Source organism: Colletotrichum spaethianum, assembly GCF_022836535.1.
Source record: "Colletotrichum spaethianum MAFF 239500 DNA, contig04, whole genome shotgun sequence".
In the NCBI taxonomy this organism is placed as follows: domain Eukaryota; kingdom Fungi; phylum Ascomycota; class Sordariomycetes; order Glomerellales; family Glomerellaceae; genus Colletotrichum; species Colletotrichum spaethianum.
This window is the reverse complement of record NW_026054774.1, coordinates 391,097-406,852: the sequence shown is the minus strand read 5'-3', so window position 1 is coordinate 406,852 and position 15,756 is coordinate 391,097. Positions and strand designations below refer to the sequence as shown.

General features: G+C 53.8%; 4 protein-coding genes and 1 non-coding gene across 5 annotated transcripts; 2 read left to right on the top strand and 3 right to left on the bottom strand.

Moving 5' to 3' along the window:
- Positions 1–3,622: 3,622 nt before the first annotated feature.
- On the top strand, positions 3,623–3,907 carry ColSpa_02121 (uncharacterized protein; the record flags this gene model as incomplete). The annotated part of the gene is made up of 1 exon (XM_049268333.1): positions 3,623–3,907. One exon carries the CDS (start codon positions 3,623–3,625, stop codon positions 3,905–3,907), a length of 285 nt encoding a protein of 94 aa, XP_049124290.1.
- Positions 3,908–5,073: 1,166 nt separating this feature from the next.
- On the bottom strand, positions 5,074–5,169 carry ColSpa_tRNA_058. The gene is made up of 2 exons: positions 5,131–5,169; positions 5,074–5,109 (listed from the first exon to the last, which is right to left on the bottom strand). It is a non-coding gene; the product is annotated as a tRNA-Ile (tRNA).
- Positions 5,170–6,459: 1,290 nt separating this feature from the next.
- On the bottom strand, positions 6,460–7,538 carry ColSpa_02120 (pyrroline-5-carboxylate reductase; the record flags this gene model as incomplete). The annotated part of the gene is made up of 3 exons (XM_049268332.1): positions 6,460–6,741; positions 6,830–7,300; positions 7,482–7,538. The coding sequence occupies 3 exons, from the start codon at positions 7,536–7,538 to the stop codon at positions 6,460–6,462; spliced, it is 810 nt and encodes a 269-aa protein (XP_049124289.1).
- Positions 7,539–8,662: 1,124 nt separating this feature from the next.
- ColSpa_02119 (methyl-CpG-binding domain protein 4) lies at positions 8,663–10,467 on the bottom strand (the record flags this gene model as incomplete). Its single annotated transcript, XM_049268331.1, has 2 exons — positions 8,663–9,592; positions 9,622–10,467. 2 exons carry the CDS (start codon positions 10,465–10,467, stop codon positions 8,663–8,665), a joined length of 1,776 nt encoding a protein of 591 aa, XP_049124288.1.
- Positions 10,468–12,788: 2,321 nt separating this feature from the next.
- On the top strand, positions 12,789–13,301 carry ColSpa_02118 (splicing factor ESS-2; the record flags this gene model as incomplete). The annotated part of the gene is made up of 4 exons (XM_049268330.1): positions 12,789–12,835; positions 12,903–12,959; positions 13,023–13,150; positions 13,201–13,301. 4 exons carry the CDS (start codon positions 12,789–12,791, stop codon positions 13,299–13,301), a joined length of 333 nt encoding a protein of 110 aa, XP_049124287.1.
- Positions 13,302–15,756: the final 2,455 nt, after the last annotated feature.

Below are 15,756 nucleotides of genomic sequence, written 5' to 3'. Positions count from 1 at the left end.
CTCAAGTTTCTAGGCCCACCAGCGACCACTACAACCACGCGACCCCTCTTCATCGTTCCTTTCGAACACAACAACGACATAATTGATCGCCCCGATGTCTTCACTGAACTCGACAGGCTCCTTCCACCCGTCGCCGATTACCAGAGTGCTGCTCTCTGGGGTCTCGGGGGCTCTGGGTAGGCCACCATCGCTCCTTGAAGGCACAGAGCACTAACTGCTACAGGAAAACACAAATAGCGCTCGAGTTTGCGTACCGCCGGTTTCGCGAGACGAACTGCTCCGTTTACTGGGTCCACGCAGACAACGAATCGACATTTACACAAGACTACGAAGCGCTTGCGAGAAGAGCTGGCCTTACAGACAAATTCCAAGGCAAGGAGCTGCTTAGGGCTGTGCGCGAGTGGATAGAAACGCAGCCTCGCTGGCTGCTCATTGTCGATAACGCAGACAATCTCGGCATCTTTGGCGTCGGAAAGAGAACGAAAACCACTCAAGCTACGGTTGATGAGACCTGTTTAGACGACTATATTCCCCGGGCCCCTGTCGGCACCGTGCTCTGGACGAGCCGCGACGAACAGATTGTAGGCAGTCTTGTGGGTCCTCGACGAGGAGTGTCAGTCGGCCGTATGACCACTGATGAGGCCACGGCGCTTTTCGAGACGTTGAGAAATGAGAAGGTTGCCGTTGACGAGAATGGCGCTGTTTCTGAGTTGTTGGCAGAGATGGACTGCCTCCCTCTTGCCGTTTCGCAAGCCGCTGCATACATCCGCCGAAGACCAACGCCGGTGGCAGAGTACTTGTTGAGACTTAAAGAAGGGAAGAAAAGGTGGAGAACTCTGCAGAAGTCGGAGCATGACCGGCATCGTCGACGTGAAGTTCCGAACAGCATCCTAGAGACGTGGACCATTTCGATGGAGCACATCAGGCAGGAGGATGATATGGCGTATCGGCTTCTTCTTACTCTTGCCTACGTCCATAATCAAAACATTCCGATAAGTTTCATCAGGGCGGCAATACACTCAGGCGTCAACGATGACAGAAAAAGTTCGAGCAGTACCGACTCGTCCACAGAGAGTAAGGATGACTCGGATGAATCAGACGAAGATGACGAAGCTGTCGCTACCGCTGTGGCTCGACTGAGAGAGTTTTCATTCTTATCTATACGGAAAGATCAAACAGTTAGGCAGACATACGATATGCACAAGCTTGTTCAGGATGCAGCACGATATAGCTTGAGCCAGAAAGCACGTCGACAGGAGGCAGCGCAATATTCCAAGGCGGCCTTGCTTCTTGTATCAGACCTCTTCCCACCGAGTCTGCGAGAAGCCTGGGAAGAATGCGAGTTGTGGCTTCCTCATGCATTACAGAGCAGTGACTGGGCTGAAAGTTGCAAAGCAGGTACGGACGAAGAAATTGCAAGCCTTCTGAGCGATGTATCAGTCTATCTGTACGACCGTGGACGGTGGAACGAAAGAGAGCCGTTGGATACAAAGGCATTATCGATACGACATAGGGTTCTTGGCGCAAGGCATCATGACACGGTTAGCAGCATGGCTTCACTTGCGACAACATACTACAAGCAGGGTAGATATGACGAGGCAGAGAAGATCGATATAGAAGTGCTAAAGTTGCGTCAAGAGATTCTTGGCGCAAGGCATCCTGACACGATTAGAAGTCTGGCTGAACTTGCAACAACCTACCACGACCAGGGTAGATATGACGATGCAGAGAAGATCAATATAGAAGTGCTAAAGTCGCGTCAAGAGGTTCTTGGGAAGAGGCACCCTCAAACGATAAAGAGCTTGGCTTCACTTGCAACAACCTACCACGACCAGGGTAGATATGACGAGGCAGAGAAGATCAATATAGAAGTGCTAAAGTCGCGTCAAGAGGTTCTTGGGAAGAGGCACCCTCAAACGATAAATAGCATGGCTGAACTTGCAACAACCTACCACGACCAGGGTAGATATGACGAGGCAGAGAAGATCAATATAGAAGTGCTAAAGTCGCGTCAAGAGGTTCTTGGGAAGAGGCACCCTCAAACGATAAATAGCTTGGCTTCACTTGCAACAACCTACTACGCCCAGGGTAGATATGACGAGGCAGAGAAGATCGATATAGAAGTGCTAAAGTCGCGTCAAGAGGTTCTTGGCGCAAGGCATCCTGAGACGATAAAGAGCATGGCCGAACTTGCAACAACCTACCACGACCAGGGGAGGTATGACGAGGCTGAAAAGATTGGGACAGAAGCGCTAGGGCTACGGCAGGAGATTCTTGGCGCAAGGCATCCTGAGACGATTAGAAGTCTGGCTTCACTTGCAATAACATACCATGATCAAGGGAGGTATGACGAGGCTGAAAAGATTGGGACAGAAGCGCTAGGGCTACGACAGGAGATTCTTGGCGCAAGGCATCCTGAGACGATTAGAAGTCTGGCTTCACTTGCAATAACATACCATGATCAAGGGAGGTATGACGAGGCTGAAAAGATTGGGACAGAAGCGCTAGGGCTACGGCAGGAGATTCTTGGCGCAAGGCATCCTGAGACGATTAGAAGTCTGGCTTCACTTGCAATAACATACCATGATCAAGGGAGGTATGACGAGGCTGAAAAGATTGGGACAGAAGTGCTAGGGCTACGGCAGGAGATTCTTGGCGTAAGGCATCCTGATACAATTAGCAGCATGGAAAATCTTGCGGGAACATACCATTCCCAGGGGAGACATGAGCAGGCTGAAAAGATCGAGAGGGAGCTGCAAAAGCCACATTAGAATTCAGAAAGAGGCGAAGGTGCTATACATACAAAATCCACGTTGACAAGCACCTCACCATTCTCTTATATTGAATTTGAACAGTTTGACAGACCAGATCTAACAAACAAGATCTTCAGTCCTTACTATTAGGAGCATTGAGGAAACATAGATAATTTGGTGTCGATGTCGAAGAATAGGCGCGGCGCTCTGTTCATGTGTGGCGTCTATTGATAGGAACAGGCGTGCACGCACAAAGCAACAGTTGCATCACGCTCAACGAGGTGTACTGCAGAAATATAGTCGTGGATACTCGGTCTCTGTTCTCACAAACTACCAACTATGCGTCCAGCGTCTTTGGCGGAGTTCAAAAAGCAATGGAGGCCGGTGCCCAAAGTGCGTCTAGTGGTAACACCGCAATGCACCACGCCACGATGCATGTCTAAGCCGATGGTAAATTGCTGTGACCCATAGAAATTCCAATGTCCATGTCTTCTTTCGCACTTATCCGGTCAAACAATACCGCACTCAGCGGACTACGAAAGACTGTGCCGAGGACTAACGAGCAGAGAGGACTTTCATTCGATTCATACCATCTTATGTTGTTGTTGGGCTGTCTCTGCCACTTTACTAACATGCTATGTGCATGGCTGCTGTCTCAAGAGCGACTGAGGGCCAAATTGGGCTGCGTCGTTACCAAGAGACACTGTTCCGATTTTGGGGCTCGCAGCTCCGTGTGTAACTTTGGTGGAAGCATTAAGAGACCACCGCAAGATCGAGGCCAGTGGTTTCACGCGCATGCTTGACAGATATCTCACGTTCCTGGATTACACAGTCAATTGCAGCAGCAAGTCAATTTCAGAAGCAATCAAATGGGAGAATACATCGGCAATGCGACTGTGAAATTCCGGCTTGGTGGGTACGGGGCCGGTGCCGGTGCCGGCAGGTTTTGGACGCTGGAGTGGTGTGTCGAAGGTGGAGGAGACACGGGCCTGCTCCGCAACACCTTCCTCCGCAGGCAGCTGCTTCAGCCAGACCTTGAGCTTAACCGAGGCGCACTTTACGGTGTACGAGATTACCAGACAGAGGGCAATGACAGTGAAACGGAGATCGGGAGATTTGCGGGTTGGAGACGGGAAGTCGAGGTATGGAAGTGAGAGGAAATGGTGCAAGGTGGATTGGAAAAAGGCGCTGGTATCTGAAGGAGGTTCATTTCGAGGAAAGACTAAAAAAATAATTCGAGTGTGAAATGCATGTATCTCAAGACTCATGTATCACTGTTTTGCTAATGAGAAGAGATTCGTTCATTAATGATCGCTCAAAAGATGTCCTTGGTTGTTGGACGTGAGCTCTGACGCACGTATCTGTGACCCTATGGTTCTGCACTACACGTCCGGACATGATTCTTATTAGGTCCGAGGTTCCTTCACATCCCAGGCGAGGTAGCAAGCCGATGATTGCGTAGACGCTTCACTGCACAAGACATTCAGCCTGGTAACATTCATGCTGAAGAACTTTGCCTCCACGAGTGGAGTCGTACGAGGTTCGAAGAAGATGATTTTAGATGCATAAAAAGAGCTTGGCCGAGTGCATCCCCTGAAATCTTCTGCAAGTATCTCGCAGTATAGCGGTGCCCTGACATGGCGAGGGCCACGCCTGAGGGGTTTCGATTCATATTTTACGTGAATATATTCTTACCCAAACCTTCCTCTTGACTTTAAGTGAGATTGTTACACTGATATGCTTGCTAGTTACTGCCTTTGGCTTTGGGAAGTTCTGCCCAAGCATGTCGCTGACATATCCTGCGCCAGTAGCAGAGGTCGGTAATCCCAGCATCCACATTGAAACTTGCTTCAGTTTTTGATGGTATGTTAACAGTATGTGCCATCATTCAGTTACGAAAGAATGCATTCTGCCGCAGATGACCAGCCTTTTCGTGTGAGGAAACCGCTTGCTAGTACCATATAGCGGGCAGCAATGGGCGGAGCAAGAGGCTCGTGTACGAGACTATCGTTGAAAAGACTACCTGAGACTAATTTTCCAAAACCAGTGGGAGCAATGGTATGTATTTCCCACGTTATTTTTATCGCCTCAATCAGAACCTCAACTAACCGGAACCTAGGGCTCACAAGTACGTTGCTGGCTCTAGGGATGCATGATGCGTACACCAGGGAGAAATGAAGGCTGGAAATAAGCCGAGCGAAAGGCACAGAAAGCCACTTTGCTCGTGCGTGTTGTAACGATGCCGTAAGAGAAGAGTTAATGCTGAAAAGGGAAGACCCGAGTTGCAAAAAATGAAGAAGGTAGATAAGTTCAAGAAAAATGTTCCCGGCGAGGCTCGAACTCGCGACCTTCGCATCTCTTACATGGATTACGTAATTATAAGAACGATATGATAAACCAACTACATCACGGGAACTTGCGGAATTTCCGCAGATTTGATTTATATCAACCATCCTCTGCGGGGAAGCGGAAACGGATCGCATTGCCGGCCGAGAGACATGATGTTTTGTGTGGTTGAGAGGACTTAATAAAGTGGGTCGTCGGGTCGTCCGTGCGCTTTCGTTTCTCGTCTGGTCTTCGCACCCTCCCTTCTGGACGTCTATTGAGCTGGTCATCTGTAACATGTAGTGCATCTCTTCAGTCCACCGAATTCAACAACATATTTGTGTTTTCGCGGAGATCACCCTATTTACAGATGCCTCCTTACGTACACAGCATGTTCCGGCCCTCCTCAGGATGTCCCATGTCGATACAGGTTGTCAACAGTTGCCGAGACTAAGTAGTGACATGATGATATATGTAGCGCCGCATACCACGGCGGGCCCCAACTTACTTTTACTGTACAGCGCCGATGACCAGCACGGTAGCTTGTGGGTCAGCAGCTTATTCGGAAAAATGGGGTTTTGAACGGCTTTCTGACTGTTGGTGCTGTGCTCCATCGATGCGACAGTGGTAATCACAACCGAGTGCATGGCTGATGCAATCGCAACCGAGTTCGAACACATTGTTATATAACATCCAGCGCTCCCGGCATCCTGTGTTAGTATCGGCGTATTCATCCATGAATGTAGACATGTCAGAAGGCCGGTAAGGAAGATACGAGGGTTTCACCTTCACGATCACAAGCGAAGTCGAAGATTGGACTCTAAATTACACGCATAATGCTCCGAAGACTAGCCCCATACCTTCTTCAATGTGCGGTTCCGACAAGAGGGAGCTAGTTCGTGACGTAGAGTGCTCCTCCGGAATCATAGGCCTTTTATGACGTCCCCTTGAGTTGCTGTTAGAGGTGGTGCTGATCGATGTCGCTAGTCTCATTAGTCGACTTTCCTCCCGTCCCTCCACATCGAGACTACCCAGCAGAAGGACTGGATACCGGCCTAGAACCGACAAACGCTGGAAGATATTCTCAAAGGAAAGTGTAAACATCTTATGCATAGCAATTGTTTCAAGAGGCAAAGACCAGAGACATAATCATTGTTGCATAAGTAACCTGGCCGTCGACTCGTATTCCTGACGCCGTTCGTTATCCACTCATGAAGGCCGACTCAAATCGGCACAAATAGCACAAAACTCCATGCTACATCCGCATGCTATACCGTCCATGATGCCCCTCGCCAACCGCCCAGATAGTCAGACACATGCTGCCGAACCCCAATCTCCCACGCACCGAATCTCATCATGATCACTGGATCAGATCCCTGTATCAAACCCGCAGCTCGACTGCAATCTTGTCGTCATTGGCCACGACCTCCTCCTCGACCCCCTTGCTCCTCCGGCGCAGCTCGCTCTCGGCGATGGACCGGATCAGCTGGATGGCCAGCTCGGTGCCGCGGGCGACGGACTCCTCCGACGCGTCCGACGGGACGTGGAGGAACGTCACCCTGCGGTGCTTCTCCGCCTTCCAGAGGTGCGCCAGGCTGGAGAAGTAGATGAAGTCGCAGAGGTAGTGGCCCGCGTCTTCCGATATCCGCAGGTCAGAGCCCTCCTGTTTTCCGTCGTCAGCATTGAACCTCTAACGGCGACATGGCCAGCACTAGAAACACGACGATTTCTTATAGATCAAGAAAACTCACCGGACTGTGCGCCTTCCACCGCTCCAAAACCTCAGCCAGGTCCAAGCCCGTCTCGATCTCGGGCGGCATGCCGTGCCACACCCACTTGTCCCCCTCCTCCCGCCGCCGATCCTCGTCCTCGAGCCGGTTTCCGTCGACGTCCGGAAACGTGTAGCCGTCGCGGTGGCCGCGGCGCTCGACCGAGTAGAACAGGCGCGGGCCGGCCATGCCGATGTGCACGGCGGCGTCGATGCGCGGGTGCGTCGCCGGGTCCCAGAGCTGCGGGACGAGGGCGCGGACGGTCTGGTAGTTGACGCGGATGGCCTCGGGGTGGACAAGGATCCGGACGGGCGGCAGGGGCCGGCTGGAGGAGGAAGGGGTCGAGGACGAGGGGTGCTCTTTCGGGTTCTTGGCGCGGAGCGGTGGGAGGTAGGAGGGGAGGGAGTGGGCGATCTCCCAGGAGGGGTTGACGGGGTATTGGGCTTTGAATGGCTAGAGCACGGTCTGGTCAGTCACAGGCGAGGCTGTTTCTCAGCAATTGGGGGTTCGTGGACGGGGAGCCGCGGCGCGTCGGTCGGTCACGATGGACAGAAACGTGCCGTCGGCATGGCGGGGTTGCAAAAGGAGGGGCAGTCGCGGGAGACGGGCGGGTGGTGGGGATCCAAAAACGTACGCCGAAGCCGGTGACGAGCACCGTGAACTCGTCTTGCGAGTCAATCTGGGACCCCATCGTGGCGTCGTTTTCCTGCAAAAATAAGAATACCGGTGGGAGGTTGCAGAGGAAGGTTGTGGTTTGTCCAGAAACTACGCGATCCTCTTGAAAGCAGCGCGGGGGGAAGGGGGACGACGATGATCAGCCAGTCGTCCCAATCGCTCTTTTGTAAGAGGCGCACCACCCTGCCGCAGACGGCGTCTGGGGGCCGCCTGTGTGCGCTGCGCGATGGTGGGGGGGGGGGGGAAGAGAGGATAGTTAGTGTGGGGTCACAGCGCTAACTGATACGGCTGCTGCAGCTGCTGCAAAAAGGAAACCGCTGCACAAGGGCGCTACGAACATTGCGGGGCACGCTGCGAGGTCCGAGGCGGGCGGGCGACGGGGTCCTGCCTTTTCCAGACGACATGTCGACCGACCGACTCAGCACGCCGGTTCATTGAGGCTACATCTCGCTGTATCCGACTGACTCTCATCACATATTGCATCCCTCGTATGAGGGCTGAATGACTAGTAGCATCAGTTCATTGGGAACAAGCGGTAGCGATGCACGTGCGGGCGCGGCAGAGAGAACGTGGCACGCCGTTGATCTTCGGATGGTCCGGCGTGGGATTGCAACACAGGGTGGCATGTAAACAACGACTCACGCAGTGTGGAGGACGGTCTGGAGTAGGTTTCTTCAAGAGTGAGACAAGATCAGACCCCAGAGGGCGATCCAGGGTGTGCGATGCTGTGCCACGAGGTAACGCGCCGAGTTTAGTTCAGATTGAAAGATGATTGGCGGTGGTTCGAGTGGCACGGCATACCTAGACTGCAAACCCAGTGGTGAGGTGGTTAAGAGAAAGTCAAGCCAGCACACCGTTTGGAAATTATTGATGCTGTATAGGGGAAACCACGCGAACAGATGTTCCGGCAAACCAGTTTTGGGTCATGTCAGTGTTGGCAAGGCTCATATTTGATCATGTGCTTCTTATTTATGCTGCTCGAATATACCTGAGCAGCCCGTCTAACGACGCCGTCGTGTCTAATGTCGTAAGTGCTTAATGCACCATTCTGTGGTGCGGGTATCGAACCAAACTTCAAATCCAGTCTGGGCTGGATCGTTCATCAAAACACTCACACGACCCAATAAAGTGCCCTCAACTCTAGCCTGACCGCGGCTCGTCGAGAATCACCAATTCGCCCGCGTTGTCATAGTCCACTCGCCCTTCATTCACAGCTCTTCGCATCTCATCCCGAAGAACCGTCTTTTCTCCCGTCGCGGGATCCCATTCCCAGCCTTCGCGCATCCACATCCACCGCAGACACGCCCGAAGCTCCTTGTCGTCTGGTCGTACTCTCATCCACTCGGGTTGGAAGTTGGGGGCGGCGCCTTTACCGTTCCAGTCCTCTGCCCGTCCCAGGAGCTCGTCTCGGCAAAATATGCGCCAGCTGTCGAGAGCGTATTTGCCTTGGGTAAAGTGACCCATCTCCCACGCCTCGCCAGCTTCTCCGGCGTGTCCAGTAGTGAGTTCGAGAGAATCCTCGTCACTATCGGGCCGCAGTGTTTCCAATTCGACGTCTCTTTTATCGTAGTTCTTCACTCTATAAACAACGCCTGCTGTCGGTGGCTTCTCGAGCCAAAGTCGGGCGTATCGCTGTATTGCCGCTGTTCGTACAATTGAAAGACCCAAGTGATGGATCATGCCCACAATCGTCGTGGTCGCCTCCGGCTCAGCCAGATCAATCGGTGTTGGGAACCGCTCCTTGACCTTGTAAAACGTAGGGATGGCCAGCGTCCCGGCCGTCTTGACGAGGAAAGTCACAACCACAAGCAGCCAAAAAGGTTCATGGGCGAACTCTTCCTGGATCAGACCAAAGCGCGGGGCCGATAGCGGCGGGAAGGGGATCGTGGACACAAGACCACCGACGCGTTTCGATCTAGGAGACGGCTTAGTCTGCGGCTGACCGAAGAACGGCGACTTGATGGCGGTTTTCCGTCTCGGCGAGGGCTCCGAGGGAGCTAGTTCTCTGACTTGACCCGTCTCAGCTCCTCCGGGGACAATAATTCGGACGAGTTCGTTGGAGATGGGCTGCTGTGTGGGGATGGCCAGGATGGCGTTACCGCCCGAAGACTCCCGGCTGTCTGCGGGCCGCTGGCTTTTAAAGCGCCAGAGTTATCGTCGTTGGTTTCGCTAGCTGCAGCGCCGGAATTTTGGGTCGTGACTTGCGGGTGGAGCGGGTCTTGCCCGGCGGTGGTGCCCTCCTTCGGGGCCTCGTTTTCCTGGGATTGCTTGCGAGGTGTGGGATTGGGCGTGGCGATACCGTTGCGGATGAGTGCCGAGGTGACAGTCTGGGCCGTGTCGACGGGTGACGGAGTTACTGATTGCTGCTCGGGTCTGGTGCGTGGCAATTGCTCATCCGCGAGAGGCGCGAAATAGTGAGATGTGGATGGCTTGGGAGCGGCCCTGTGCCGCTTGACTCGCTGCTTGGGCTCGGCCTCCTCATCGTCATCTTCTTCTTCCCGTCCGCGTTTGGGGGCAACCACTTCTCGCTTGACAACTCGCTCCCTCTTGATGACGGCGGGCTGAGATGGAGGTCGAGGCTGGGGCTCAACAGTGTGGCCTGATCGATGAACCCGCAGCAGTGCGGCCAGATTCTTGATGGACTGGTCAGTCGCTGCCCAACCCTGGCGTAGCTTCTCGGCGGCTAGCGTGGTTTCTTTAACTCGGGGGATGTAGGCTAGAATATCTCGTGCATCAAGCGGCGAGCGAGCCAGGTCCTTCTCCTTCAATGAGGCCGCACTCTCCAGCATCAGGTTCCAGTCCTCGTATCCGCTAAAGAGGCCGAGGTCATAGATGGCTAGCTTCTCATCCCACGGTGTGCCGGGTGCGAGAAGCACGTTGAGGAGGAACGGCTTGTCCTCGTCGGAAACGTCGAAACCGACGAAAATGTCTTCTGCTAGCGCCATTGCTGATGATGTGAGTGGACGAACTGTCGGGGCGAGTGTTGCGGGTATCGTGGAATTGGATGCGAAGAGTCGGAGATGGATCAGGGATGGATTGAGTGAAGGTTCTTCGTTGAAGTAGTGTGTGATGGAATGAGCAGGGACGAAATTTTGTCAAGGGCGTAAAAGTGTTTTGGGAAGGGACTGAAATCTTCCGGAGATAGGTTTGAGGTCCAGGGCAGTGAACATTGAGTGAGAGGCCACCCAAGGTTGACTGAGGCTTCAACGGTAACGGCGACGTGGTAGGATTCCTTCAATTGGCCATGAGCCTGGCAGGCGTTGAAAGCGCCATTGTGCTCTGTGGGCGGTCAATGGCATTCAGTTTCAGCGTCCAAGAGATAAAAAACCCAACCGACGCAGGGGAAGAAACACGGCAAGGCAGGTGTCAAAAGGGGGGTTCATCCGCCTTAAACAACGACAACGGCGGTTTTGGCGAGGCCAGATGTCGTCAGGTCTGTTTTCAGGAGACACCCTTTCTGTTCAGCACAACAGAAACCTGCTAGAGGTGCGGTTGTTTAGCCTCATGCGGATCCCCTGGCTCGCCAGGCACCCTTCTTTTCCAGCGTCATCGAGCCAGCCACACACACAGCCCGCGGAGGGGCCTGCTTGGCTTTGACTGCGAATCTGGGGAAAACAGCCGCTGGTCGTTGGCCCAGGCTGAAATGAAACACCCGAGTAGCTGTTGAAAGAGAACGGAAGGACAAAACCGGCGGCCACTTGTCTGAAGCCATTGGCGTGTGGCTTACGAGCTCGCGTGTGCTGGTGTCAGTTGTTGTTTATTTGTCGTTGATCAACATGTCCAACACACATGAGGGGGGCCTCCTGGCCTGTCACTGCTGTGGACGAACCGGTCCTGATGATGAGCCAGGTCGGGCCAGCTTATTGGAGACGCCCTGTCATTTATCTGTGTGCCAGCAGCCAAGACACCTAGCACTGACTAGCAGCCTGCAACCCGTCTGTTCCGACTTCCAACTTGCCTTCTCGAACAGTTGCTGTTCAGGGGTGCCTCACCAGAGCCTCCCCTCCTCCGTTACCTTTCCCCAGATTATGTGATAGGGGAGATAACCTGGTTGGTAGGCTGCTATCGCATTGATCAAGTTACGCAATCTTAGACCCGATCTTGTGACTTGCCCAGAGGTCCACTTCTCAACCATCATCACTGGGCGGGCCCAGTGGGCGAGATGCAATCCTCAGGAACCATTGCATGAGAGTCGCCTGCTCGAGCGTATCCCAAGCCGGATGTCGTATTGATTACAGCAGGTGGATGGTGTGCTCAAAGTGCCAACGTCGGCTTCTCAACTCCGTCCAGCAATAGTCGCACCGTGTGTGAGTTTGAGTCTGTTTTGAGGCACCAACTGGTCCAGAAGCAGTACCGGGCGTGCTGACCCCATAGGAGCCACGGAATGTAGTGGTACCTGAAATCGGCAAGTCCAGTCGAGGTCGCCAAGACATCTCATCGATGGGAATGACAGGATCACCATCCGGCACCAGTGAACCACAAATACTCCAGCAAATGGTATACTCTCCTTTTGAGGCGCCCAATGCCTAGCCCCTCCGGCAATCGTTGTCCGGCTTCCCTTCGTTGCTTAGGTAGAGCAGGCCGAGTGTGGCAGTGACATTGGCCAGCAAAGTCTATCTGGCAAGCGTGATGTGTTGTTTTAGTGAGCGGAGACCGAGATAGGCCTTCGGTGCCGCGAGTGCACTGGGAGTTGCGAGTGTGCCACGTCTGCGGAAAGCCGAAGCCGGTACGTACCTTCTCAGACCAACTCTGTGCAACTGGATTGCCTGCCTTGACGCATGATGAGTGGTCCACCGCGTGACGGTCTGTGGGGCCAACAAAGTCACGTGGGAGCGTTCGCCCAATCCTTGCCTCCCGCCAACCCGTCGCCTCATTTACTGCCTACTCCCCATTTTCGCCGTTCCTAGAACTTCCAGATCCTATTCCAACTTCCGCCCATCCCCCATCACGTCCAGCGCGTCCTTGTCATTTTCCCCGAGCGTTCACCAACCCGAATCGAACACTCTCAGCGTCAATCGAGCATCGAGAGATGAGTAGTCGCGGCGGTAAACTAGCCCCAGAAGTCAACCGGTGAGTCCGAATTCTTCTTCAATGGCAAACCTGCCTGTGTACATCTCTGCATCTTTTCCCTGCCTCGCACACACGACACCCGCAGCCGGCCAACGTCACCCCACGGCTCATGCCGTACATGCCCGGCACTGTCTGCTTCGATCCTACTCCGGGTCCCGATTGATATCACCGCCGTCGTACTGCTTGATGATGGAACATGGCTGACTGGTTGTCGTACAGAGCTCTGTTCGTGAAGAACTTGAGGTAAGCCTCACCACACCCTCGACATCGACTGCGCGACGTCCGGCATCAGTGACTGACATCATGATAGCTACAACGTAACTCCAGAGGAGTTGTTCGACCTGTTCGGAAAATTCGGCCCAATCCGGTACGCACATCCCGTCCATGATTGGCACTCGACAAGGATATCAGTGACTAACCTATGCTACAGACAGGTCCGTCAGGGCATTGCCAGCGGCACCAAGGGTACCGCATTCGTTGTCTATGAAGACGTAATGGATGCGAAGCAAGCTTGCGACAAGCTCAACGGCTTCAACTTCCAGAACCGATACCTCATCGGTATGTCAACGTCGACCCTCCACAACCGGCGCTCCATGCTGACCTCCCAGTTCTCTACCACCAGCCAGAGAAGATGCTCAAGTCAAAAGAGGACCTCGAGGCCCGCCGGGCCAGTTTAGCGCAGCTCAAGAAACAGCACGGTATCGATTGACAATCCGACGGGTCTGTGGCACGCCTCAAGACATCTTCCTCGTCTGCAGGCCCGTCTATGTCTTCACCTAAATCGAGCGCTTCTCCGGATCAGAAGACGATCCTAAGAAAGGGCAAGCCGACCATCACCGGGCACGCACGCAGAGCCGGTGTACGATTCGCCGACGGAGTGCGACCCAACTCGCTCCAGGCCCAGACTTGCGCTTGATATGGTTGGGCTGTTGTGAAAAACCATGACCCGCCAAAAAAATCAAGCTTTCGTTCTGGTCGGGATCCTTACGGTGCAGAGACACGCGCAACTTCTTTTGTTCGCTGGTTTTGGCTTGAAAATGCCCGAAAACTCACTCAACCTCCCCTGGAGAGTATCATGACCTGATATGAATCTTGCGTGATGGAAGAGGCTATTAGGGATTAGGAAACCGGGTTGAGCCGTCCGTGGACACTGATTTTTACGTCAGTTCCGGCGGTGTTGTTTTTATATCATATGTTTTCCTTTTTGCTGAATTTGGGAAAGGGAAGGGGGCGTATCACCTTTGCTTGTGGAATACCTTCCTTCGACACTCTTCACTGCAAGTCACTATCTTCAGAGAATGCATGACAACAACCGAGGCCTTGACCTTGACCTCGTGTTCCCCTGCTGCTGAGCCCTGGCCCGTCTTCTCGATACGAACTGACATTTGATGTTGACATGCAACGGTTGGGACATGTGTTCGTGTTCCGCCTCACACGAATGCCCTCTGAAATTATGACAGATCACTCCATGAGTGGCCAGACTTGGACGCTGAAATTGTATTTGCAGAGAGGCGCATTTACAATATGACCTGTTCCTTTGAAATTCTTCGTTGGGTCAATGCTTTGTACAACCATTCAAAAGTGTGGTTTTTCTACCTCCCGCTCCACCGTATACTGCAATTTTGGGACACGTCAAAAGTACCATCTACAGGCCGATGTTCACGTGGACCGTCAAATTGTAGATGTGAAAATCTTTGCGGTACACATCTGTCCATGCCGATGAATCTCGCCCACAGACGGCAGTGCATATCCGTAGTTTAGCTAACCCAATATCCCGGCGTCAGAGTCCAGCCATGCGGCATCGAGGGTACTCGTTATAGATGGAGGCGAACGTCGTAAAGGTTGACCTCGGAAACGGGTGGAGGGGAGGGCTGTTTGAGGATGGAGGACTAGGAGGACCAAGTCATGGGTGGCGGCAGAGGTTGACGAGCGGGTGGTGATGGATAATGGCATTGGGCGCTTCGGTTGGTGTGCTCGAGCAAGGGTCTCTTGTGCGCAGGTGTTTGGCTTACGGTACCAGAAGGAGAGACGTCGACCGTGCCATCATGAGGGCGAGGTGTGTCGGGGGCCGGCAGAGGCGGAAGAACATCGGTTCCGCGAACGCCGCGGTTAGTTGCGTGGGTGCGGGGGCTACGCCGTTGCTACTACGGGCGGTAGTAAGCCAAGGCTAGATGGGAGGGCCCCGATAGGCGTGTCTTGGCGAAACGGTAGTTCCTTTCCGGGTCCGGACTTGGCGCCGAATCCGGAAGCGGCGCCGATCGGCGTCGGACGCGGAGGTTGTGAGATCGAGGTGCCGGGCCGGGGTGACTTGCAGGCGGAGGTGGGGCTCGAGGATCATCTGGGGCTCTGGGAGGAAAGATGACCTACGGTCGGTGTTGGAGCCTGGGGTTTTCTCGGCCAAGACTCAGTGTGGCTTTTATAGAAGGGTCTCAAAGAGCGTTTTTTGGGACTTTCCCGGGCGGGAGCCTTGTCGACGAGACAGACGGCGGTATCAGCCAAGCAGTCGGATGTCCACCTTCCCGCGGGCCTCACTTACAAACTTGATCTTGTCTATTCTGCTGCTCACTCGGCAATTAAATGCCCTCGCAGTGTCGGATCTGGCAACATGGTAGACTACCTATCCAGCCGTCCCTGCGGTCCTCCAAGCCTCGTGTGTTTCGCCTCTTTTACTCCACGCCGTAGTCTCACGCCAAGCCTCCATCACCGCTGCTCCCTGACTTCTCAAGAGAAACTGACCTCGCCGGCAGTGCGAACGCTTTGGTCATTGTCTCCCCGGGCCTCCTTCAGCATCCCGTTTAGTTTTGTGTCTTGGTGGCCTCCGGATAATGAAGTCTTCATCGACAAACGATTGCACGCAAGGCTCGCTTGTATTTGATAAGTTCTTATATCGTCGATCGGTGGGTCACAGTATCAGGGTGAGTGACGCTGCACCGTTTCTCCATCTAGCATCCCCAGTGGGAGTAGGGTCGCCTCAATCGTCTTTCAGCCCATCAAACAGTTGAGCGATCCCTCCCAAATACGTAATACCTACAAAGCTTGGTACTACGGCCAAGGGCATAAGAGCGGAAGGGTTCAACCGAAGGGTGAGAGAATAATGCCGGTTTCGACAACCTGCAGGTGTCGAGCCAAAGAGGCAAGTGAACACGCACAAGGTCCACCAAGGC